The sequence below is a fragment of the Lithobates pipiens genome, unplaced genomic scaffold (genome assembly GCF_037356315.1).
Source record: "Lithobates pipiens isolate NorthernLeopardFrog02 unplaced genomic scaffold, aLitPip1_a1.2 Scaffold_87, whole genome shotgun sequence".
Lineage (NCBI taxonomy): Eukaryota > Metazoa > Chordata > Amphibia > Anura > Ranidae > Lithobates > Lithobates pipiens.
The window spans coordinates 561,309-588,901 of record NW_027507911.1 but is presented as its reverse complement, the minus strand read 5'-3'; the positions used below and the strand labels follow the sequence as shown (position 1 = coordinate 588,901).

The 27,593-nt window shown below is 46.1% G+C and overlaps 1 protein-coding gene across 2 annotated transcripts in view; it reads left to right on the top strand.

The window, feature by feature from the left end:
* Nucleotides 1-27,593, top strand: part of LOC143973622 (cytosolic phospholipase A2 gamma-like) — a 204,966-nt gene that overhangs the window by 62,349 nt on the left and 115,024 nt on the right. For both annotated transcript variants that reach the window (XM_077474476.1, XM_077474477.1), the window contains 4 exons: nucleotides 3,509-3,531; nucleotides 5,315-5,399; nucleotides 11,032-11,177; nucleotides 18,926-19,124. In XM_077474476.1, coding sequence (XP_077330602.1) covers nucleotides 3,509-3,531; nucleotides 5,315-5,399; nucleotides 11,032-11,177; nucleotides 18,926-19,124 — 453 coding nt within the window. The remainder of the gene's footprint in view (nucleotides 1-3,508; nucleotides 3,532-5,314; nucleotides 5,400-11,031; nucleotides 11,178-18,925; nucleotides 19,125-27,593) is intronic.

Below are 27,593 nucleotides of genomic sequence, written 5' to 3'. Positions count from 1 at the left end.
TATAGCGGTGTATACTGCGTTCAGAGCACGCAGACAGCACGCACAATCTCCTAACACTGACTGCAAGCTCTATTATAAAAGATAGATCGTCCCTGGCAGGGAAGCCAGGGACAACACCACTAAGACCATTAATGTTCATCATTGATTAACCACTTCACAGAGTAAGGGTTTCTTTTTATCACTGGATGCTGAGAAGGCGTTCGATAGAGTGGCATGGGACTACATGTTATCGGTCTTACAACACATCGGTATACCCTCACGACTGATTCATATGATATCGATCTTGTATTCCACCCCCACCGCTCATATATGAGTAAATGGCCGCCTATCGAACGCCTTCTCCATCACTAATGGTACACGTCAGGGATGCCCACTTTCCCCGATCATCTTTGTTTTAACCTTAGAACCCTTACTCCGCATGCTTAGAGAAAACCCATCCATTCAAGGCATTAACATCAAAAACAATCAATATAAAATTGCGGCATACGCAGATGACATCATGCTATACCTCTCTAACCCAATTACTACTCTCCCAAACCTCTTGAAAGACCTTGATGCCTTCTCTACGATTTCTAATCTGAAAATCAATTTTGAAAAATAGAAGGCCTTAAACGTGTCTTTACCTGACAATATAGTATCACAATGCCGCCTCAATTTCCCCTTTTGCTGGGAAAATGATGCGCTCACGTACTTGGGTATTAAAATCCCCTCCAATCTTTCACGGCTCTATGAACTAAATTTTACCCCTGCACTTCTCCGGCTCCAAACAGATCTCCAAAAATGGCACAGAGGCCCCTTCTCCTGGTTTGGCAGAGTAGCCATTCTAAAAATGAATGTTCTCCCTAAATTACTATATCTACTGCAGGCCATCCCTATAACAATTCCCAAAGCTTTTTTTCGCTCATATAAAACAATATGTAGAAATTTTCTTTGGTCACAACGTTCCCCACGATTGAGTTGGGCCAAACTCATCCTCCCCAAGCTATGTGGAGGCCTGGGAGTACCGGATCTCCATACCTACTATAATGCGACTCTTCTCGCAAGGGTTGTTGATTGGCATATACACCAAAAGGATAAAGTGTGGATAGCATTGGAACAGGTGTTTGCCCCATTCCCTGTTTCCCATCTACCTTCGATCACAAAACAGGCCATCCCTTTATCTTGCTCCCTACATCCCTTAATAGGCCCTACTATTAGAGCTTTCAGCCAAATGTGCAGATCTCTTCACATTAATGCGCCACATGGCCCACTAACTCCTCTTTCCTCAAACCCGGACTTCCCTCCAGGCCTTATCGTGCCTATCTCCGGTGAAGTTCTTCAGGAACGCACCTACAGAGCTTATCAATTCTTCGACCAGGGGAAGATATTAACGTTTCCTGCTATGGTCGAAAAATTCCCTGAAATACGCCTCCCATTCTTTACATTTCTTCAAATCCGACACTTCGCATCAACGAGGCCGTTATCACGATGGACCACAGCCCCAACTCCGTTTGAATCCCTTTGCCTCAGCTCGGAACCACAAAAACATGTGATTTCAACTATTGTCAAACTACTCAGCTCCAACCCCACCCCACAGAAATCCATTATACAACAATGGGAATCAGATTTACATACCACATTGACTACACAACAATGGGCTATGATCTATGACCACATTCACAAGCGGTCTGTTAACGTGTCGGCACAAGAAAATCGTTATAAAATGTACTCTAGGTGGTACCGCACACCTGATAAAATTCATAAAATATTCCCTGATGTCCCACCATCCTGTTGGCGCTGTAATGCTCCAACAGGCAACTTCTTACATATATGGTGGGAATGCCCTATACTTCAACCCTTTTGGAAGAGAATCCACGAAACAATAATTGAAATCACGTCTTATCGGCCAGAATTCTCCCCGACACAATACCTGTTGCACCACACTCCACTCTCACACAAAACATATAAGTCTTCAATAATCCCACATTTGATAAACGCAGCCACCCAATGCATTCCACGTCATTGGCGCTCTGGGACGCCCCCATCTTTGGAGGAATGGCTTCAGCAGATGGATAAAATAGAAGAAATGGAAAGATTAATTCACCAAGCATATGATAGACATGAACAATTTTCCAATAAATGGGCATGCTGGATACATTTCCGTGCCTCTAACTCCCGCACCATTACCCCCACTCATACCTAGTATGATTTATTGAAGGTTAGGACACCATTTCTTGTTGGGCCGTCTTCCTTTGGTTGATATATGCCATCCCTTCCTCTGTAGTTATACCCGAATTTCCTTCTTGGAGGAAATATGCCCGATTGCACTATATCCTACTTATTGCACCCTCCTTATCCTTACAACGTGTATTCCCCCTTCTATTCCCTGTCTGCCCCCTTCTTTATTCCTTTTGGAGACACTCCAGTGCTGACCTCCCCTCCCTCACCCCTGTTTATATTTAACCTACTATATTCAATAAAATTTCTCTAATGTCCCGGATCGAGTCTCCTTTGATATCGCACTACGGAATTGATGCCTCTCAACCATCCACAGTGTGATCCCCTATGGGGTGGATGGCAACACGGGAGACCCGCTGGGATCCCCAACTATTGTAGTGTTCTTTGCTCAGAGATCCCTGTGTATTTGTTCTCAGTATTTATTGATCTATAGTAGCCTTATACACTCTATTTGTTCCCATGATTGCCTCTTTTACTATTCAATTGATATACATTGACATGTATGTTCCTGTTACTTTCTATCATTACTGTTGTATTGTGGTACATGTACACACTATGCTTGTATTTATGTTTCTCAATAAACTGCTTTTTCTTGGGAAAAAAAATAAAAAAATAAAAGATAGATATATCGCTAGATATATAGGTAGATATAGCGGTGTATACTGTGGTCAGGGCACGCAGACAACAACCACTACAGAAGAGCAAGAACGAAAATCGGCCGATAACGATCGGTGTATACTGTGTTGAAGGTACACAGAACACCCACTAACTCCTACAGACGCACACACACTACACAAGGCCGCCGCGCTGGCGGCCTTATATAGTGTGGGGCGTGTACTACACAGCCTGAGCTATGATTGGCCACAGGCATCCTGCCTGTGGCCAATCATGGCTCTCCTCGCTGCCGGCGCTGTGATTGGCCAAGCATGCGGGGTCACAGTGCATGCTTGGCCAATCATGAGCCAGCAATGCACTGCGCCATCGCAGTGCATTGTGGGCCTTGAGCGCCACACAAATTTGGCGCGAACGGCCCATAATGTTTGGAATTCGCCGAACGGGCGAACAGCCGATGTTCGAGTCGAACGTATGTTCGACTCGAACACAAAGCTCATCCCTACTTGTTGAGACAAAATGTGTTGGAGGAAAGTTGATGTACACGGTCCTTACACTGCAAGCATCCAAGAACTTTTCATTTATTTCTGGAAAAATGTTTTTTTTGTCATTTGGTTTGCTTCACAAAATTCACAAGATTGCTTCTGAACATAACAATGTGTCTTTTGTATTCTCACAGGATAACGTTGACATTGTAGATGGGTAAGTCAAGTCATTCTGATTTATTTGTGTAGCACTAACCCCCGAAGGAGGTTCTTCTCCTCGATTTGTGTCTAGGGGTGTCCCGTGGTAGATGGCCCAGTAACTTTAGAGACTGACGACAGATCCGCATAAAGGGATTTTTATTTGTAAAAAAACGCAGTTAACGTACGGTATCTCAAAATAGGATCAGAGAGTTAGGAGGAAAATTCAGGTACTCTTAGCGTCAAAGTGAATAATGAAGAACTGACCGGAGATGGCCCCGGACCACCTTGGAATCCTTCCTTTAGTTTCCTTGCCTCGGGCTAGCCAGCCCTGAGACAGAAAGTTGGGTGGATCCGCACCCCAGGCCATAGCCTTCTTGGGGGCTGGTCAGGAGGACTATGGAGTCAGAACATACTTCTGGACCGGAACCCCAAACCACGTGACATCCGCATCTTAAATACCCTCTACCAGAAAGCACAGCAAGAGTGACACTCCCACTGGACGGCCTCCGACAGAAAGTTACCTTAAAGCACCCAACCAAACTGTGGTTCCATACCTGCCAGAAGAGACAATGCCCCCGGTGGCCAGGCTGAACACCCTATAGTCCAGACTGATGCTGAGGTCCAAATTTGGAACAATTGTACCCAAACCAAACTGCAGTTCAGGTTTAACCTTAAATTTCAAAAACATAGCGCATGCTTTTGGCTGGGTTCACACCGCTGCGGGGGGGGGGAGATCCAGATGTGATTCGCACCGCACTGCAGTGCAAATCACATCGGATCTCTGTAGCGATGCGAGTTCAGCCATACAGATAGTATGGCTGAATTCGCATCGCTCCCGCAGCAAACTCGCACGGGACCCTTTTTTTGGTCCGCAGCAAAATCGGATCACATGGGTGTTCACACCATGCGATCCGATTCCTGTGCAAGTGTGCAGATCGCACTGCAATATGCGGACTGATCTGGGGGTGTCATTAACATTTCATTGACACTCCCAGCAGTCCGCATAGGGCAGTGTGAACTGCCGGCGGGAGGCATGCGATGCGGGAAAACGTCGCGGATTCGCGGCGTTCCCGCATCGCTATGGTGTGAACCCAGCCTCTAAGGAGAACATTTGTATTTTATTATAGCGTGTGTGGCTTATTTTCATTGTTCTTTTGTAGATATATGCAGACAGATCTTCTGGGGTCTGTCATCCTGGATCTCAAAAATATAGCTAACAGTACTTCAGATTTTACTTGCAGAAAATATATTTGAAATAATCCAAAACCAACCCTAGATAGTGGAACATTTCTGTTACTTTTCAACGTCTGATTTGTCAGGTACTCATAAAAACACACAATTTATTCACAAATGTATTAAAATATGTACATGACCCCGAAGGATCTGAAAAATATACCCATACTGAATATTAAAAAAATATGTATGATGTTTTCAGTACATGACAATGTTCCTAATCAGGGATAGGACACCTCCAAAACAAATAATAAAGTACTTTAAAAAAATGTCTGATTGAATATTTAGATATGTGGCGAGGTGTCCCTCCCATATAGCTATCAACGCGTTTCACTTCTGCAGGACAGAATAGTTGTTAAGATTTCACAGGGCCCTGGTTGAGAAGAGCTGCTCTAATGGGTACGCTTATTCAAGAGGGAATTGTTGCCACTTTAGAGAGATTTTTATTCCCTCACTGACAGGAGTTTTAATGACCTGTTCTATTCATAACGAAAAGGCCTTGGCTCTAGAGATACGTTAACTGTATTCTGTTTATAATACTGTTTTCCTTTTTTTCCACTTAACAGATCAGAAGGGGAAACCATAGCTGTCAATGCTAGGAAGAAAAAAGTAAAGAAGACCCTTTTGTCCTTGGGCATGGAGGTTAGAGAGGTAAACTTCTTTACTGGACCGGCTGAGATTTGATCCATCTATGGGAAGGCTGACTAATCCATCAATAGACTTGGGTACAAGCAGCATGTTGGATTTTTAGCATGCAATTGTTGACAGTGGGTATAGCCAGTAACAGTAATCACTGTGTTCTCCCGGCAGGGACTGTTCCCTGTGCCCCTCCCCACTGGGATAACACAATGCCACGAAAGGATTCCCCCATTAAACACTGACTGTGTTGATGGCAGAGTCAAGCTATTTTTTTTTCCTGAAACCACGGGGCCCCTGGCATCTGGGAGGACTGACATGTCACCTCAGGGTGTTGGTTCCTAGGTATGGTGGGTGTGGACTGTGGCGGGAGTCACTTTGGATGGGGGCTTGTGGACCTCAGCTTCTCTTGGAGAGCTCTGGAAACTCCTTGTCCAGTTTCCCAGGCCCCTCCTATCTGTAAGTTACCCTGTGTCTAATAGGGGCACAGGGTGACCGAGAACCCCAGTCTGATCTCAAGAATATATGAAGATAAAGTCCCCTTTTTGTCAGAGATCATTGCTAGATGGTTTGAGGTGGGGTGGGGGTTGATTTTTGTTAAGTATCTGTATCCCATTGTTCTATTGCGTCTGTCTGCCGTTGCGAGAAAAATATTATGGGATGTATATGTGTATGTGGATTAGCTGTGAGGGGGGAGGGGGGAATTCCTCCAACAGCTCCCCCTGCTGATAAGACAGTCTACTGATGAGAAGTTTGAATACACCTGTGTGTCTGTTACTGAATGTAGTGTACCCCACCCTTTTTTTTGGTTTATTGCTCACAATGACAAAATGAAGGGAGAGAGGGTTAGGGCACATGACAACCTAGGACAGTAAGCAAACAGACCAGCAGACTCCAAAGACAAAAAAAGCCAAGTAGACAGCAGTACAAGGTCCTTAGGCCTGCACCCGATGTTCTGTACCTACGTAACAACAGATGTCTTCTATAGCAACCAAAATCTCACAGCACAGTGCAGGGATTCTTTGTATGAGTTTGTCTTGATGCTTTCCCAGGCTCTCCACAGTACCGGGCTCTTGGAAGAGTAACCTCTGAAACTTAATCTCAAAACTCCATCACTTCCCACATGCCTAGGCCCTTTCTGGCAGAGTCTTATCCATGCCTCCAGGCAGCAAACAGGCCCTCTCTGGCAGAGCCTCCCCCGTGCCTCCAGGCAACAAACAGGCCCTCTCCGGCAGAGTCTTCCCTGTGCCCCCGGGCAACAAACAGGCCCTCTTTGGCAGAGTGTCCCCTGTGCCCCCCCGGGACAAACAGGCCCTCTCTGGCAGAGTCTCCCAAGAGACCCTGGGCAACAAACAGGCCCTCTCTGGCAGAGTCTCCCCCATCCCTCCAGGCAACAAACAGGTCCTCTCTGGCAGACCCTCAAGCACCTGACTTATTCAACACAGCTGTTCCTCACACATCAACACCATACCAAGGTCTGGGTGGGAGGACCCCGATCACTTGACCTCCCCAAATATATATACTGTATATACACACTCTCCCATCATGCATCAGTGGCCATGAAATTCCTTGGCTGAGAGACGTATGCATATTAATAACCTAACATTACTGCAGCTCATCATACTAACACCAAAAGTTAACAGTGCCACCTACTGAAAAAAGGGAGGTACTACAGCTACACCATTAAGTGAAAATTGTCAGTATCTAACTGAGTGAAGTATAACAATTACAATAGTTGATGGAATGAACAACAATATCCAATTTCAAAATATAATCGCTCCACCACTGTGCCAACTCAAAGTGATATATAGTAACATCCACTGGATTCAGTGACCACCTCTAGTTAAATTGCTTTCTCACCTCCAGTCTATGACCCCATTACAGAGTCATAATAGCCTTAATGAATTCCATTCAAGATGGTACTGGAATACTCCTGCCAGAATCGTCCCTGAAACACGCCACTTCACTTCTTATGTCTCGAACAACCATGTGACATACCGCAGAATAGAAATGGAGAAACCATAGTGCTCTTTGCTACAAATTGTTTATTCAAAACTGAATAATGGGATTAAAAACACTCACATAGAAAAAACAGCATGTAGTCAGCTCACCACGCTCCAAGTAAATGACATCAAGAGCAATGGCTCATCATACCCCTAGGCATTATACCCTCCTAATGGGCTTCTTCAGCAGGTGGTGAGCCTGAACTGAACAACCATAAAGAGCTGTGCAAATTGACCAAGTGACCTTTGTATAAGCAAGCTTTCCCTTCAGCCTTATACAATTAGATATCTCCATACAGATATTGATTTACTCCATACTTGTATTCAGTTTGGAAATCCACCATGATGCTGTATGTGATGGAACACTTTTCACCACACCTGGGTGATGCAGGAGACAAAACGATTGACCGCATTACAAACGTAAATAAGGAAAATTGCTTTATTGGTATAAAAACATCCAACATGAAAAACCATTGAGTTTACAACATCATGACAGCACAGAGGGGAGCATGGTTGACGCGTTTCACAAATTTCTTCGCTTAGTCATAACCCAATAAGGAAAATTGCTTTATTGGTATAAAAACATCCAATATGAAAAGCCAACAAGGTTACAACATCATGACAGCACAGAGGGGAGCATGGTTGATACGTCTCACAAATTTATTTTCTTAGTTACAGTGGTGTGAAAAAGTGTTTGCCCCCTTCCTCATTTCCTGTTCCTTTGCATGTTTGTCACACTTAAGTGTTTCGGAACATCAAACCAATTTAAACAATAGTCAAGAACAACACAAGTAAACACAAAATGCAATTTGTAAATGAAGGTGTTTATTATTAAAGGTGAAAAAAAATCCAAACCATCATGGCCCTGTGTGAAAAAGTGATTGCCCCCTAAACCTAATAACTGGTTGGGCCACCCTTAGCAGCAACAACTGCAACCAAGAGTTTGCGATAATGTGCAATGAGGCTTTTACAGCGTCCTGGAGGAATTTTGGCCCACTCATCTTTGCAGAATTGTCCTAATTCAGTTACATTAGAGGGTTTTCGAGCATGAACGGCCTTTTTAAGGTCATACCACAACATCTCAATAGGATTCCGGTCAGGACTTTGGCTAGGCCACTCCAAAGTCTTCATTTTGTTTTTCTTCAGCCATTCGGTGGTGGACTTGCTGGTGTGTTTAGGATCATTGTCCTGCTGCAGAACCCAAGTTCGTTTCAGCTTGAGTACACAAACAGATCGTCGGACATTCTCCTTCAGGATCTCTTGGTAGACAGCAGAATTCTTGGTTCCTTTTTATCACGGCAAGTCTTCCAGGTCCTGAAGCAGCAAAACGGCCCCAGACCATCACACTACCACCACCATATTTTACTGTTGGTATAATGTTCTTTTTATGAAATGCAGTGTTCCTTCTACGCCAGATATACTTGGACACACACCTTCCAAAGAGTTCCACTTTTGTCTCATCGGTCCACAGAATGTTGTCTCAAAAGTCTTGGGGATCATAAAGATGTGTTGTGGAGAAATTGAGACGAGCTTTGATGTTCTTTTTGCTCAGCAGTGGTTTTCTCCTTGGAACTCTGCCATGCAGGCCATTTTTGCCCAGTCTTTTCCTGATGGTGGAGGCATGAACGCTGACCTTAACTGAGGCAAGTGAGGCCTGCAGTTCCTTGGACGTTGTTGTGGGGTCTTTTGTGACCTCTTGGATGAGTCGTCGCTGCGCTCTTGGGGTAATTTTGGGCGGCCGGCCACTCCTGGGAAGGTTCACCACTGTTCCATGTCTTCGCCATTTGTGGATAATGGCTCTCATTGTGGTTCGCTGGATTCCCAAACCTTTGGAAATGGCTTTATAACCCTTTCCAGACTGATAGATCTCAATTACTTTCTTTCTCAATTGTTCCTGAATTTCTTTGGGTCGCGGCATGATGTGTAGCTTTTAAGGATCTTCTGGTGGACCTTACTGTGTCAAGCAACTCCTATTTAAGTGATGCCTTGATTGTGAACAGGTGTGGCAATAATCAGGCCTGGGTGTGGCTAGAGAAATTGAACTCAGGTGTGAACAACCACAGTTATAGTATGTTTTAACAAGGGGGGCAATCACTTTTTCACACAGGGCCATGATGGTTTGGATTTTTTTTCACCTTTAATAATAAACACTTTCATTTACAAATTGCATTTTGTGTTTACTTGTGTTGTCCTTGACTATTGTTTAAATTGGTTTGATGTTCCGAAACACTTAAGTGTGACAAACATGCAAAGGAACAGGAAATGAGGAAGGGGGCAAACACTTTTTCACACCACTGTATTTCTTCGCTTCTCCCAAACAATGTCTCCTGCTCAATGGGAGCCCACCCATAATCCATGCAATCGGCCCCTAATCTACATTCAGGGCACCAGATGCATGGATTACAATGTTTATTATACCCAAAGCACACCATTAAAGCCTGAGGCTCTAATTTGCTTTGAAAAAGGGTGGGCTTGGGGTGCAAAGCACTGTGCCCTTGGCCCACCCAGGTGTGTGACAATAGCAAATGAATATTCGCTATTGTATTCCTGATTCTCCTCCCGGCCAATCCGGAAGCAGGTCTTAAGACTTGATTGGCCAAGAGAAGAGGCAATCGTATTGGCCACCGAGTGAAGGAGGAGGGAAGCTGACATGAAGCCTGAGACGCAGGGTGAAGCCGCCGAGCAGAAAGCCGGCATGAAGCCCGAAACGAAGGGTGAAGCCATCAAGGAGGAAGCCGACGCCGAGGAGGATGAGATGCAGGAAGGAGCCAAAGCCGACCACCCCCTAGATTAGGTAAGTGCGGGGCCGACCGACCGACCAACCAGGTGGTGGTGGGTAAGTGCAGGGCCGACTGACCATGGGGGGGGTGGCGGCGGGATCTCTTGTATTTGCTGCCCCCCAAAATATACAGTCCTAGCCTTCACTGTTCCTGCCCTCTAAACCCTTCCAGCAGACCAAGGGCTTATAGCAGCAACCAAAAGAATGACTGTTTATTGAAACTCAGACAAATATTTTATACCCAACAGGAGGACATTCCTCTTGGGGATATTAGCATGACAACAGAAATCCAATTAGAAACTAACAGTGATCTTAATTAAATAGAAATCTAATTAAAGCAGCGTTCCACCCAAAAATGTAACTTCCGCTTTTTGTGACCCCCCCTTCCGGTGTTATATTCAGGGGGGAGCAGATACCTGTTTAATACAGGTATTTGCTCCCACTCCCGGGTATAGATAGCCGCATTATCTGCGGGTATCTACGCCACATCCAGCACAACTCTGTGCAAAACAAATGGCACAGTGGAGGTAAGTATGGTATGCTTGTTATTTTAATCCAAGCCTCGATTTCAGGGTAATCATGCCGTTGTCCATTATTAGAGAACGATCGCCTCTCTCCATGGGATCAGAGGCTGAACTGAGCTCTTTACCATGCTCTGACCTGAAGAAGCAGACAAAATCCCTGGTCTCCTCCATGGGTCATAATCAGTGGGTAGGAGGATAGCCCTTAATCCTCTTCAAAAGCCCCTGTCCTGGTTGGTTCTGTCCCAGTTGGGTTTGTCACACTGTGTTTTATTACCACTGTCTAACACATGCTATGCCTGTAACATAACTTATAACGGTAAAAATCTTTTTTTTTTGCAAAGCATTCCAACCCTCCTGTAATCGCGGTCTTGGGATCGGGAGGTGGACTCCGCGCCATGGTTGGTTTTCTGGGAACAATTTCAAAACTGATCGAACTCAACCTTTTAGGTGCCGTTACATACATCGGCGGGGTATCTGGATCTACATGGTATATACATTATAACAATTTTATATAGCATTGTGTTACCTGCATAACAGCTATCCTAATTTATTAGTCACTTTGCTCTGGGGAAAGGTTTTACATTTTTCACATGCATTGTAAAATCAGCATTTTTTGCTAGAAAATTAACTTTAAACACACAAACACACACACATACACACCCACACCCACACCCACACCCACGCCCACACACCCACACACCCACACGCCCACACACAAACAAACACACACACACACCCACCCACACGCCTCCACACACCCACACATACACGCACATACACACACCCACACCCACACACCCACACACACGCCCACACACCCACACACACTTACACACACACCCACACGCCCACACACCCACATGCCCACACACAAACAAACACACACACACGCCTCCACACACCCACACATACACGCACATACACACACCCACACACATACACACACCCACACACATACACACACACCCATACCCACATACACACACACACACCCACCTATATACATACACACACACACACACATACACATACATATACTACTGTGAAAAAGTTTAAGGCAGGTATAAAAAAAAAGAAATTGTGTTAAAAGTTTATGTTTTATCAATTAACAAAATGGAAAAGTAAATGAAAAAACACAGTTGTTGGAGGATCTCGGCAGGTAGGTTGTTCTATGTACATCTTGGAGAACTAAGCACAGATGTTGTGTGGGTGTCGGCCCCCTCAAATCCTACTGTCTCTTCATGTCATCCCAGACAGACTCCATGATGTTGAGAGATCAGCGCTCTGTGGGGGCCAACCCATCTCTTGCAGAATACTTTGTTCTCCTCTATGTTGATGATAGTTCTTATTGACATTGGTTGTATGTTTGGGGCTGTTGTCCTGCTGCAGAATACATTTGGGGTCAATCATACGCCTCCCTGATGGTCTGGCATGATGGAGAAGTATCTGTCTGTATTACTCAGCCCTGATGGCGCCATTGATCCTGGCCAAATCTCCGACTCTGCAGAAATGCAGCCCTAAACTTGCAAGGAACCTCCACCATGCTTCACAGTTGCCTGCAGACACTCATTATTGTACGGCTCTCCAACCCTTCATCAACAAACTACCTCCTGCTACAGCCAAATGTTACACATTGTGATTCATCAATCCAGAGCACCCGCTGCCATTTTTCTGCACCCCAGTTTCTATGTTTTCCTCCATAGCTGAATCACTTAGCCTTGTTTCCACATCGGAGGTTTGGCTTTTTGGCCGCAATAAGACAACTTCTGGACAGACTTCTCCAGACATTAGATGGGTTTACATGGGTTCCATTGGTTTCTGCCAGTTTTGTGCTAATGGCAGTGCTGGACATCCTCCAAGGTGGAACAGAAGTAAGCCTGATGTGTCCTTCATCTGCTGCATTATATTTCCTTGACCAACCACTGCATCCACGCTCCTCAACACTGCCCGTTTTTTTGTGCTTCTTCATATGAGCCTGAGCAGCACATCTTGAACCCTCAGTCTGTTTTAACCACTTTAGCTCTGGAAGAATTGGCTGCTCAATGACCAGGCCATTTTTTGTGATACGGCACTGCGTCGCTTTAACTGAAAATTGTGCAGTCGTGCGACGCTGTACAAAAAATACAAAATGGATGTCCTTTTTTTTTTACCACAAATAGAGCTTTTTTGGTGGTATTTAATAATCTCTGTGGTTTTTATTTTTTGCGCTATAAACAAAAGAATGCGTAAATCTTGGAAAAAACACGATATCGTTTACTTTTTGCTATATTAAATATCCCCAATTTAAAAAATATAATAATAATTTTTCCTCAGTTTAGGCCAATAAGTATTATTCTACATATTATTGGTAAAAAAAAAAAATCTCAATAAGCGTATATTGATTGGTATATGCAAAATGTATAGCGTCTACAAAATAGGGAATAAATTTATATGTATTTATATTAATAGATTTATAGCATTTTTTTTACTAGTAATGGCGGCGATCTGTGATTTTTAAAATTGGACACTTTTGATAAATTTTTGGGACCATGGTCATTTATACAGTGATCAGTACTATAAAAATGCACTGATTACTGTATAAATGTCACTGGCAAGGGATGGGGTTAACACCAGGGGCGGACTGACAACTCATGGAGCCCCCAGGCAATAGGAGATTATGGGGCCCCCGGGAAATAGAAGATTATGGGGCCCCCGGGCAATAGGAGATTATGGGGCCACACAGTATACACACACAGTACACACACCTTTGGAAATACGGTAATATAATAAAAAGTACTGTTAGCGCAACCCTCGTTATATACACATACAAATTAGATTGACTCACATAGTGATATTTCTATACTGGGTTGCAGCAAAAAGATACATTTTATATTGTGCATTCCTAGTGCGCCGGTAGTCCATTTTTTCTTTAAAAAAAAAATTTAGTTTCGGTTTGTTGTCATTCGTAAAATACATAAAATTGCCTAAACTACAGTTTGGTTTGGGTACAATTATCTAAATTAGACCTCAGCATCAGTTTGACTGGACTGTGAGATGTTTAGCCTGGCCACAGGGGGCACTATCTCTTCTGGTAGGCATGGAACTCTGGTCTGGTTAGGTGCTTAAGTTACTCTCTCTCGGAGCCCGCCCAGTGGGAGTGGCGCTCTCGCTGTGCTTTCTGGGAGAGGGTATTTAAGATGCAGATGTCACGTGGTTCGGGGTTTCGATCCAAAATGATGTACTGACTTCATGGTCCTGGTCCTCCTGACCAGCCCCCAGGAAGGCTATGGCCTGGGGTGCGGATCCACCCGATTTTGATGTCTCGGGCCTGGCTAGCCCAAGGCAAGAAAACTGAAGAAGGATTCTGAGGTGGTTGGGTGCCGTCTCTGGTTCGGGAGAGACCCAGTGACTTCAAGCATTCCATGGGATGACTCTTCAGAAGAAGATCACGTACGGGTTGGTTTCTTAGTAAGAGCCTGGAAGGGCTGAAGTACCCAAGAGAATCCAGTCTTGTGGATATCGCCAAGCTGGCTGAAAGATCCAGGTATCCTTCAAGTGTTTTCAAGCTTAAAGAGGGATTCCACCTACAAAAAAAATATTAAAAGCCAGCAGCTATAAATACTACAGCTGCTGACTTTTAATAAATGGACACTCACCTGTCCCAGGTTTCAGCGATGTCGGCAGCTGAGACCGATCGATCGCTTGGCTCTCAGCTGCTGCCGACTCCATTCTTGGTGAAGGAATCAGGAAGTGAAGCATTGCGGCTTCACTTCCCGGTTTCCTACTGCTCATACACGAGTAGCGCAGTGCAATATGAATGGTCCGCGCTGTCTCTGAGACCCGTGTGTGTCCCAGCAGACAGCGCGGCAGGACAGGAAACAGCATAGACTCTCGTGGGAGGAAGTGGGTGCAAATACCGGTCTTAGAAAGGTATCTGCATCCCCCTCCCCCCTGAAAGATGCCAACTGTGACACCGGAGGGGGGGAGGGTTCCGATGAGCGGAAGTTCCACTTTAGAGTGGAATCCCGCTTTAAGTTTCCCTACATGTTCTACAACAACGTCTGCGGCAGAGACTTGTTCCTGAGTAAGCACCTTGTTGGCTGCTGGGCCTTGTGAGAGAGGGGACTGTCCAACCTGAGTGAACATCCAGTTGCGAATGGCTATTCTCTGGATGCAGTCAAAGTAAGCAAGTTCTTCAACATTTTGACTTTGACATTAAGAGTACCTGAACTTTCCTTTCCAACCCTCTGATACCAATTTAAGAGACTGTTCATTGTCTACGTTTTACAAATAAAATCCATTCAAGTGGATCTGTTGTCAGTCTCTCAAGTTACTGGGCCATCTACCACGAGACACCCCTAAACATACAATGAGGAAGACAGAAGGTAACGGTAAGCCCAAATCTAACCAGCAGCTCCTTCGGGGGGTGAGTGCTACATATATATATATATATATATATATATATATATACAGTATCTCACAAAAGTGAGTACACCTATCTTTTCATGTGACAACACTGAAGAAATGATACTTGTCTACAATGTAAAGTAGTGAGTGTACAGCTTGTATAACAGTGTACATTTTCTGTCCCCTTAAAATAACTCGACACACAGCCATAGTTACATAGTTAGTCAGGTTGAAAAAAGACACAAGTCCATCCAGTTCAACCTTAAAAACAATAAATAAATAAAATAAAAAATATCGTACCATCCAATATACCCAATTTTATGCCCACAATTGATCCAGAGGAAGGCAAAAAAAATAAAAATAAATCCAGCAGAGCATGATCCAATTTTCTACAGCAGAGGAAAAAATTCCTTCCTGATCCCCCCAGAGGCAATCGTATTTTCCCCGGATCAACTTTACCTATAAATATCAGTACCCAGTTATATTATGTACACTTATGAAATAATCCAGGCCTTTCTTAAAGCAATCTACTGAGCTGGCCATAACCACCTCTGCAGGGAGTCTATTCCACATTTTCACAGCTCTTACCGTGAAGAAACCTTTCCGTATTTGGAGATGAAATCTCTTCTCCTCTAGACGTAAAGAGTGCCCCGTGTCCTCTGGGTTGACCGTACAGAGAATAACTCAACACCAAGTTCACTATATGGATCCCTTAAATATTTGTACATGTTGATCATATCCCCCCTTAATCTCCTCTTATCAAGAGGGAATGAATTCAGTTCCTCTAATTTTTCCTCATAGCTGAGCTCCTCCATGCCTCTTATCAGTTTGGTTGCCCTTCTCTGCACTTTCATCAGTTCTCCGATATCCATTTTGAGAACTGGTGCCCAAAACTGAACTGCATATTCCAGATGAGGTCTTACTAATGATTTGAACAGGGGAAAAGTGATATCTCTCTCTCTCTGGAGTACATACCTCTCTTAATACTATTAAGAAAGGACTTTGCTCGCTTTGGAAACCGCAGCTTGGCATTGCATGCTATTAGTGAGCTTATGATCTACCAAAACCCCCAGATCCTTCTCCACTATGGATCCCCCCAGTTGTACTCCCCCTAGTGTGTATGATGCATATTCTTAGCCCCCAAGTGCAGAACTTTACATTTCTCAACATTAAACCTCATCTGCCACATAGTCGCCCAATTAGACAGTGTATTGAGGTCGGCTTGTAAATTGGAGACATCCTGTAAGGACGTTATTCCACTGCATAGCTCGGTGTCATCTGCAAAGACGGAAATGTTACTTTTGATCCCAGACCCAATATCATTTATAGAGATAGTAAAAAGTAAGGGTCCCAGCACTGAACCTTGGGGTACACCACTGATAACCTCAGACCATTCAGAGTAAGAATCATTAACCACGACTCTCTGAATTCTATCTTTTAGCCAGTTTTCTATCCATTTACAAACTGATATTTCCAAACCTGTAGACTTTACCTTACACATGAGCCACGTGTGCGGAACTGTATCCAACGCTTTTTCAAAATCCAAGTATACCACGTCCCCCGCCACCCCTCTGTCCAAGTATACCACGTCCACCGCCACCCCTCTGTCCAAGTATACCACGTCCACCGCCACCCCTCTGTCCAAGTATACCACGTCCACCGCCACCCCTCTGTCTAAAGTTTTACTTACATCTTCATAAAAAGAAATCAGGTTTGTCTGACAACTTCTGTCTTTCATGAATCCATGTTGTCTGTTGCTTAAAGTGTTTTTGTTCAGCAATAACTCGTTGAAGCGGTCTTTTATTAAACGCTCCAGTATCTTCCCAGCTATAGAAGTTAAACTAACAGGTCTATAGTTAATTGGTAAAGACTTTGATCCCTTTTTAAATATAGGCACCACGTTCCCCCTGCGCCAATCCAATGGGACTTTTCCCGTCATTAATGAGTCCGTAAAAATTAGATACAATGGCTCTGAAATTACAGAGCTCAATTCTTTTAGGATCCGTGGGTGGATGCCATCAGGTCCAGGTGCTTTATCCACTTTTATTCTGTCCAAATATTTATGAACCATATCACTTTTGAGCCATTGTGGATTTAGGGCTGCGTCAGTACCACCCCCATTATGGACATGAGCTCCCCCATGCTCCTTTGTATACACAGAGCTGAAGAAAGTATTTAATAAGTTAGACTTCTCTTTGTCCCCAGTCACCCACTCCAGATTATTTTGTAAAGGGCCTACATGCTCAGACTTGACCTTTTTACTATTAATATATTTGAAAAAAAAATTGGGGTTTGTCCTATTATCTTTTGCAATCTGCCGTTCGTTTTGAATTTCTGCATCCTTGATTTCCTTTTTACATATTCTCTTAAATTCTTTGTAACATTTAAATGACACCAGTGTTTCTTCATTTTTATATTTTTTAAAAGCTCTTCTCTTATAGTTTATCGATTTTTTAACTTTGGCCGTGAGCCACATAGGTTTTGTTTTTAGCCTTTTAAATTTATTGCAGTGAGGTCTCAAGCAGTCTTTTTGAAGAATTCCCATTTCTGTTCTGTGCCCGTTGGTGCCAATATTCTCTCCCAGTCTAAGTCCTGGAGAGTGGCCCTCATCCTTGGGAAAATTGCTCTCTTGAAGTTAAGCGTTTTTATCTTTCCCGTATGTATTTCTTGTTTAGCACTAACATCAAAAGAAATCATGTTATGGTCACTGCTACCCAGGTGTCCCTTTATTTGGTCCAACAGAGCTTCATTCCTAGTTGGGGCCTCAATAAACTGAACCATAAAATTGTTCTGTAATAGGTTTATAATTTTTTGCCCTTTAACTGTCCCAGCAGTGTCATTACTCCAGTCAATTTCTGGGTAGTTAAAATCCCCCAATTATTATCACTGTCCCAGCCCTTACAGCCATTCCCATCTGTGCAAGCAGCTGAGTCTCCACCTCCTCCTTAACATTGGGTGGTCTATAACAATGATTAACTTTGAACTACGCCCATCTAAATGCAGTTCCACCCATAATGCTTCAGGCTCATCACACTCTCCATCAACCAGGTCCTCTTTCTCACTCACTTTGAGATCACTTCTCACATAGAGACAGACCCCTCTACCTTTCCTTTTTACCCTGTCTCTCCGAAAGAGTGCATAGCCAGGATTATTAATAACCCAGTCATGTGAAGATTGAAGCCAAGTTTCAGCAATACCGATTACATCATAACTCTCTTCATGCACCAGAGCTTCCAACTCGCCTATTTTGCTTGGCAGACTTCTGGCATTCGTTTAATGCATTATTACATTTTGCTCTGGTGTTTTTCATATTACCTTTAGAAGTACAAATGGCACTATAGTTTCCAATGGCTGTTTGCAACATTGGAAATTTCTTGTTACCTGCCATATCCCTCCCCCCATCTATCTCCATTCCACCCTCCATTAATGTCTGACCGCTAACTGACCTGTCTGCCCGATGTAATTCTGGTTCACCCTCCCCCCTTAATTTTAGTTTAAATACTCCTCCAGCCTTCCCATAAACCTCTCCCCCAGCACAGCAGACCCCCTTCCATTCAAGCCATTAGTAAGTATTTAAAAAAAAAAAAAAAAAAAAAAGGAAAATGGTGCTGTTCAAATATAAGATAGGTGCACTGAACAGGCACCAGTGAGTGTATATGTGTTCTAACACCACTAAAAATGTGTAAGTGTATATAAATAGTAAAAACAGCACTCAGTATAAAGTGCAATGTGATGTATAAATATGTAGCAGCAAGAGAAATAAGTAACAACATAAAAAATGGTGATTCTGTACGAAAAAATAAATATCCAAAGTATTGCATTATTCAGCATTCTACTTTAACATTCCAGGTGTATGTCTTCTCTGTATTCGGAAAATAACTGGTCAGACTTCTCACACATGGAAGAGCACTTAATTTGGAGAATCGGATCCGAGACTGACCGGGATTGGACAAATCCATGGGAGAAGATAAAAGAGAAATTTCTTGGAGACTCGTACTCTCTGACAGATCTTTGGGCCTATACATTTGTGTTCTCTGTCATGAATACAGTAAGTACATGCCAGGTCCTGTCCAAGTTTTGGAACCCAGGAGAACCTTTAGCTTGGGGTGACTTGTCTTTAGCTTCTTGATTAATATAGGTAGCCCAGTCTTTGTCGCTCTCTGTTCATAGATATTAAACTCTTTATGTTATTGCTGTTTTTCTACATCAGGCTTTCTCAACCTTGTCAACACAGAGTAACCACAAGTGTAAGGACCATTCTTCCCACTGACCATCACACTAATGTATCATGAATTGTAGATTTCTAACTTTTAGTAGGGGTTCCTCAAAACTGGAGAACTATTTCAAGGGTTCCTCTGTGTTGAAAAGGTTAAAAAAGGCTGCATTAGTGTGATGGTCTGTGGGAAGTAGAGTTGCCGCCTTTTCTTCAAGTCAAACCCAAACACTTTAGTGGCACGCGGCATTTTTTTTCATTTTTTGTATAAACGATACATACCGTATATACTCGAGTATAGGCCGACCCGAATATAAGCCGAGGCCCCCAATTTACCCCCCAAAAAACTGGAAAAATTATTGACTCGTGTATAAGCCGAGGGTGAGACATGGCTGTCCATCCCTGTGTGTCCGTCCATCCCTGTGTGTGTGTCCGTCCATCCCTGTGTGTGTGTCCGTCCATCCATCCATCCCTGTGTGTGTGTCCGTCCATCCATCCCTGTGTGTGTATCCATCCATCCATGTGTGTGTCCATCCATCCATCCATCCATCCCTGTGTGTCCATCCATCCATCCATCCCTGTGTGTGTGTGTGTGTCCATCCATCCATCCATCCCTGTGTGTGTGTGTCCGTGCAGCCTTGTGTGTGTGTCCAGCCTACCTGTGTCCCGAGCCTGTGTCCCGAGCCTGTGTCCCGAGCCTCCGTCCCGAGCCGCCGTCCCGAGCCGCCGTCCCGAGCCGCCGTCCCGAGCCGCCGTCCCGAGCCGCCGTCCCGAGCCTCCTCCGTCCTTCCAGGATCGCCGCTCTTCTCGGCGGCCATTCTAAAATTCAAAAGCCGCGCCTTCGCCTGTGATAGGCGGAACACTGAATTTCCCAGCAGCCTGTGTTCCGCCTATCACGGACATCCTTTCATCCTCGTCGGTAGTACGAGGATGAGCGGATGTCCGTGATATGCGGAACACTGACTGCTGGGAAATTCAGTGTTCCGCCTATCACAGGCGAAGGCGGAGGCGGAGGCGCGGCTTTTGAATTTTAGAATGTCCGCTGTCTGTCTGCTCGATACGCTGATCGAGCAGTCAGACAGCGGTGACTCGAGTATAAGCCGAGGGGGCACTTTCAGCCTCAAAAAAGAGGCTGAAAATCTCGGCTTATACTCGAGTATATACGGTATATATTTTGCTATTAAATAACATTTCTAATTGTAAAAAGTTAATAACAAGAGTCCCCCCTAACACCAGAGTCCACAGAGTTCCCATTTTATATCTGAATCCACAAAATTCCCCTTTTACATCTGAACTCACAGAGTTCCCTTTCACCGTAAGGGGGACCCTGCAGACTCTGATGTAAGGGAGAACTCTGGGAACCCTGATTTCAGGGGGAACACTGAGAACTCTGATGTATGGAGAGGACTCTGGGATTGGAGTGTGGGAAGACACAGGGGGGTAGGGGTGGGGGGAAGAGGTGCAGATCGAGCCCTCTCTCTTCTTCCATCTGTGTGTGTGTTTGGGTGGAGGAACTGTGAGTGCTGGCTTTGGGCAGTGTGAAGGAGTGTAACAGACACTGTGTTACGTACCTGGGATATGAGCCTGACGTGCAGAGGAAGGCCTCTCGTACAACTCCGGCTCGTGGACCACTGGTATTGATACAGCAGCCACAGGAGCACGGTGGGGTATGAGTGCCTGTAAACAGTTCAATAGTCCCTGTAGTAGTGGTGATCAGCAGGCAGGTAGTGGATGAACTCACACGAGCAGGACCAGATGCTGGTTTGCAGGGCTGGGAGCTGAAGCAGGCTGGATGAACGAGATGCAGGGTCAGACAGGCCGGGTAGGTAATAATCAGGCAGATCAGGCATAGACGGTAGGCAGAAGAGTGGTCAGGTCACGAGCCAAGTAGTACCGGAAGATCAGCAGACAGAATCAGCAGGCAGGATCAGAGTCAAAGGGAAGCCGGGATCAGAACAGGCAGCAGGCAATCACAGCAAACGACAAGCTGGATCAGATTCAGAGGTCACACAGGAAACAGGATACAACACAGAGGCTGCAGACCAAACAGCAATGAACCTCTGTAGGAGCCCTGTTTAAACAGCCCGCCTGACTTCAGTATTAGTGACTAGTGATGGACGAACTTCTGACGGGACGTTTCGCGAACGCGGCCGATAGTTTGTGAACCCGAACGTTCGCGGCGGGCCCCATTGACTTCAATGGGAGGCGAACTTCGCAAACCTACAGGTCAAATTTGCAGCCACAAAATAATTACTAGCTGTGCAAACATAGTCCCACCACATGGCCAATGACATAACACATGTATGAGGTGAATTTGGGATCGATAACTACAAGCATTCTTTTTTTATATGGGAAATTGTTCTGACAATTCAAGACTGTGGAGCGCAGGAAGGGAATGGAGGAGAGGGAAGGTCAGGGACCAGGGTAGGCAAAGAAGAGGGTGCAGGAGATGATCACCAGCAGCGTGACATACAGCAATGACACCCGCACTGTGATAGAGTCATCTGACAGCAGCACCGTGATACAGAGCACTGACATCAGCAGCGTGACATAAAGCACTGACATCAGCACCGTGATAGAGAGCACTGACATCAGCAGCGTGACATACAGCAATGACACCTGCACCATGATATAAAGCAGTGACAGCAGCACCGTGATAGAGAGCACTGACATCAGCAGCGTGACATAAAGCACTCACACCAGCACCGTTATATACAGCACTGACAGCAGCACCGTGATAGAGAGCACTGACATCAGCAGCGTGACATAAAGCACTCACACCAGCACCGTGATATACAGCACTGACAGCAGCAGCGTGACATTAAGCACTCACACCAGCACCATGATATACAGCACTGACAGCAGCACCGTGATATACAGCACTGACATCAGAAGCATGACATTAAGCACTGACAACAGCACCGTGATAGAGAGCACTGACATCAGCAGCGTGACATACAGCAATGACACCTGCACCATGATATAAAGCAGTGACAGCAGCACCGTGATAGAGAGCACTGACATCAGCAGCGTGACATAAAGCACTCACACCAGCACCGTTATATACAGCACTGACAGCAGCACCGTGATAGAGAGCACTGACATCAGCAGCGTGACATAAAGCACTCACACCAGCACCGTGATATACAGCACTGTCAGCAGCACCTTGATAGAGAGCACTGACATCAGCAGCGTGACATAAAGCACTCACACCAGCACCGTGATATACAGCACTGACAGCAGCACCGTGATAGAGAGCACTGACATCAGCAGCGTGACATACAGCACTGACATCAGCACGGTGATATACAGCACTGACACCTGCACCTTAAGCAGCCCAAGGAGGAAGTCAGCATAGCACAGGGATGGTGGGAGCCCCTCATAATGAGCATAGCACAGGGATGGTGGGAGCCCCTCATAATAAGCAGCCTCAGGAGGATGTCAGCATAGCACAGGGATGGTGGGAGCCCCTCATAATAAGCAGCCCCAGGAGTAAGTCAGCACAGTACAGGGATGGTGGGAGCCCCTCAGAATGAGCATAGCACAGGGATGGTGGAAGCACCTCAAAATATGCACAGCAGAGGTACAGCCCCAGGAGGAAGTCAGCACAGCACAGGGATGGTGGGAGCCCCTCATAATTTGCACAACAGAGGTACAGCCCCAGGAGGATGTCAGCACAGCACAGGGATGGTGGGAGCCCCTCATAATAAGCAGCCCCAGTAGAAATATGACACCGCTCAACCTCCTCAAAGAGGAGGGTACGGGCTTATAGTACGGTGTGCTTTTTTTGGACAAGGAAGTAAGCCAAATGAAGAAAGAAGGTCTCTGTGCTCGATTAAAAAAATTGTTTCTAGACATGTACATGGTCTACTGGTCACATGTGTTGAATTCCTCCGAGATCCATGCCTCATTCATTTTTAGAAATGTGAGGTAGTTAACACTGTCGTGAGCTAGGCGATTACGCTTATAGGTCACGATCCCCCCTGCTGCGCGGAACGTCCTTTCGGACAGGACACTGGATGAGGGGCAAGCCAACAGTTCGATTGCAAATTGGGCAAGCTCTGGCCATAGGTCAAGCCTGCCCACCCAGTAGTCCAGGGGTTCATCAGGAGCTGAAAGAATGACCTCATATCCGAAGTCACCAACACATCTTCAAACCGGCCTCTTCTTGCAGGCGCTGTTGGATTGGTACCTGCAACTCCTTCTCTGCTGCATTCTGACAGCCCTCTGCGCTGCGACGGCGGTAACATTTCCGCCAGTTTGTGTTTGTACCGGGGGTCTAAGTACGTTGCCACCCAGTAATGGTCCTTGACCCTTATGCTTTTTATACAGGGGTCCCTATTAAAACACTGGAGCATGAAGGCCCCCATTTGCACTAAAGTGGAAGCGGTGTGGTGGCCTGGCTCCTGCTCATCATCCAGGATAATGTCGTCCTCTTCATTCTCCTCTCCACATCCACGCACAACAGGGATCCCAGAAAGGTTTAAAGCATGCTCTTCTTGCTCCTCCTCATCTGCCCCGGCACCATCCTCCTCTGACTCCTCTTCAGACTCCTGTTGTTGACTTGTCTCAGAGTAGCCCCCCCTGGGAATTCATCCAGCATTGCGACTTTCTCATCTTCCCGCTCCTGCTCCTCCACAGCTTGATCAATGACACAACGCAATGCACGCTCCATAAAGAAGGCATAGGGTACCTTGTCACTGATGGCGCCATAGCTGCGACTGACCAGTTTGGTGATCTCCTCAAATGGGCGCAGAAGTCTGCATGCGTCGCGCATGAGCAACCACTGGCGCGGTGAAAAAACCCCAGCTCCCCAGAACCGGTTCTGCCGCAGAGTTCATACAGGTAGACGTTAACAGCACGTTTCTGCTGGAGCAGCCTATCAAGCATATAGAAGGTTGAGTTCCATCGCGTCGGGCAATCGCAAATAAGACGTCTGACCGGCAGATGGTGTCGCCGCTGAATGTCAGCAAGACGAGCCATGGCCGTGTAAGATCTTCTGAAATGGGCCGAGATTTTCCTTGCCTGCCGCAAGATGTCCTGGACCCCAGGGTATTTGACAAGGAATCTCTGCACGACCAAGTTTAAGACGTGTGCCATGCATGGTACGTGCGGGATTTTGCCCTGTTTCAGTGCACTAAGCAGATTGGCACCGTTGTCACACACCACTTTACCAACTGTCAAATTGAGCAGTGTTAGCCACTGATCTGCCTGTGAACGCAAAGCTGAAAGGAGTGCCGGGCCAGTGTGGCTCTTGGCTTCCAGGCACAACAGACGCAGCACGGCATGGCAACGTCTCACCTGGCATGTCGAATAGGTTCTGGGAGCTTGGGCGGCGCAGCGGAAGAGAGGCTAGCAACGGAAAAGGAGGAGGCAGCTGAGGAGGAGAGGGAGGAGGATGGAGTAGGGGGAGGAGGAGGAGAAGAAGAGTAAGTCCTGCATGCAATCCGTGGTGGTAAAACCAAATCTACACGGGTGCCACGGGTTACATGCTTGACGGCCGTCAGAAGGTTCACCCAGTGGGCAGTAAAAGTGATATACCTTCCCTGCCCGTGTTTGCTAGACCACGTGTCTGTGGTCAGATGTATCTTGGCACCGACACTGTGTGCCAGAGATACATTCACTTGCCGCTGAACATGGCCAAATAGCTCTGGGATGCCCTTCTCGGAGAAATACTTCCTTCCTGGGACCTTCCATTGTGGTGTTCCAATGGCCACAAATTTGCGAAAGGCCTCCGAATCCACCAGTTTATATGGCAGTAGTTAGCGGGCTATCAGTTCTGACAAGCCAGCCGTCAACCGTTGGGCAAGAGGGTTATCCGGCGTCATCATTTTTTTACGCTCGAACATTAGGCCCACGGAAGCCTGCCTTTTTGCAGAAAAACGTGAGCTTGGCGTGATGGAAGGTGGAGTGGAGGACAATTGTGAGGAGAGAGGAGAAGGAGAAGTAGAAGATGAGGCTGGACGGTGAGAGCCTGCAGTGTGGCTTTGTGTGTTCCGTTGTTCCCACTCGGCTCGGTGATGGCTGCTTATGTGCCTTCTTAAGGCGGTCGTCCCTAGGTGAGTGTTGGGCTTACTGCGACTAATGCGTTGACTGCAAAGATCGCAGATGGCAACGCTATTGTCAGCAGCGGACACGTTAAAAAAAGCCCACACTGCGGAGCCATGTGCCGGTGTCCTGGGAGCGCCAGATGTGACCGTACATGGTCGATGACTCGCTCCTGATACATTTGCAGTCTGCTTTGTCCCTCCTGTGCAATGTAAGTTATTCCTGCTTCTCCTCCCTATCTGCTGGTCCATATCTCCCTCTGAACTCCCCTCCTCTTCCTCTCTTGTGGGCACCCACGTGACATCACTAGACACGTCATCATCAACGTCACCTTCCCCACCCCTATAAGTAGAGATCTCGGAGTAGGCAGCAACACCGGGGATCAACCTCCTCCTTGGGCTGATCTGGGTACTGTCGTCAGACTACTGAGTAGCGGTTGTTGCTACCTCCTCTTCCTGATCCAATGCCAAGAGTGGCTGCGCATCAGAAATGTCTTGATATGGATCGGAAAATAATTCCTGTGACTCAAGCGGAAAGTATGTGGTGGTGGTGGTGTTGTTGGTGGTAGTGTCTTTGGGGGTGCACATAGCAGAGGGTGCAGATCGAGAGGATGAGGAGGGTGCAGAAGAGTAAGGCTGAGCGAGCCACTCAACCAAGTCTGGTGCGTCCTTTAAAGTACTTGAACGCACCTTCTGCAACTTCCCACTTTGGCTCAAGCCTGTTGCTTCTGCCCTACCCCTACCACCCCTGCGGAAGGGCCTGCCTCTTCCTCTGCCTGTCATTTTTTAAATGACCCTGTGACAAAACTCTCAGTCCCTATACCGATGAAGGACTGCTGCAGTATAGGGCAGCGGTCAGTCAGCAGTAGTGCACCTCAACCCTATGTATTGTGGACCTATACCAGTCCTTATAGAGTAGCAGACTGTACCTCACTCAACCCTATGTACTGTAGCACCCTATACCTTACCAGTCCTTATAAGAACTTTTGTGGACCAAGTAGGTTGTGTGTGAGTGATTAGCAGTAGTGATGGACGAACTTCCGACGGGACGTTTCGCGAACGCGAAACGCGAACGGGGCCAACTGTTCGCGAAACCGAACGTTCACGGCGGGCCCCATTGACTTCAATGGGAGGGGAATGTTTCAAACCTTCAGGTCGAATTTGCAGCCACGGGATAATTATTAGCTGGGCAAACGTAGTCCCACCACATGGCCAATGACATAACACATGTATGAGGTGAATTTGGGATCAATAACCACAAGCATTCTCTTTTTATATGGGAAATTGTTCTGACAATTCAGGACTGTGGAGTGCATGAAGGCAATGGAGGAGAGGGAAGGTCAGGGACCAGGGTAGGCAGAGAAGAGGGTGCAGGAGATGATCACCAGCAGCGTCACATGCAGCAATGACACCTGCACCGTGATAGAGGCATCTGACAGCAGCACCGTGACATACAGCACTGGTATCAGAAGCGTGACATACAGCACTGACATCAGAAGCGTGACATACAGCACTGACATCAGAAGCGTGACATACAGCACTGACATCAGAAGCGTGACATACAGCACTGACATCAGCACCGTGACATACAGCACTGACATCAGCACCGTGACATACAGCACTGACAGCAGCACCGTGACAGAGAGCACTGACATCAGAAGCGTGACATTAAGCACTCACACCAGCACCGTGATATACAGCACTGACAGCAGCACCGTAAGCTGCCCCAGGAGGAAGTCAGCACAGGGATGGTGTGATCCCCTCATAAGAACCCCCAGGTGAAGATCAGCACAGCACAGGGATGGTGTGATCCCCTCATAATAAGAACCCCCAGGAGGAAGTCAGCACAGGACAGGATAGGTGTGATCCCCTCATAATAAGCAGGCCCAGGAGTAAATCAGCACAGCACAGGGATGGTGTGATCCCCTCATAATAAGAACCCCCAGGAGGAAGTCAGCACAGCACAGGGATGGTGCGATCCCCTCATAATAAGAACCCCCAGGAGGAAGTCAGCACAGGGATGGTGTGATCCCCTCATAATAAGAACCCCCAGGAGTAAGTCAGCACAGGACAGGGATGGTGTGATCCCCTCATAATAAGCAGGCCCAGGAGTAAATCAGCACAGGACAGGGAGTGCGTCTGGTGCGTCCTTTAAAGTAATTGAACGCACCTTCTGCAACTTCCCACTTTGGCTCAAGGCTGTTGCTCCTGCCCTACCCCTACCACCCCTGCAGAAGGGCCTGCCTCTTCCTCTGCC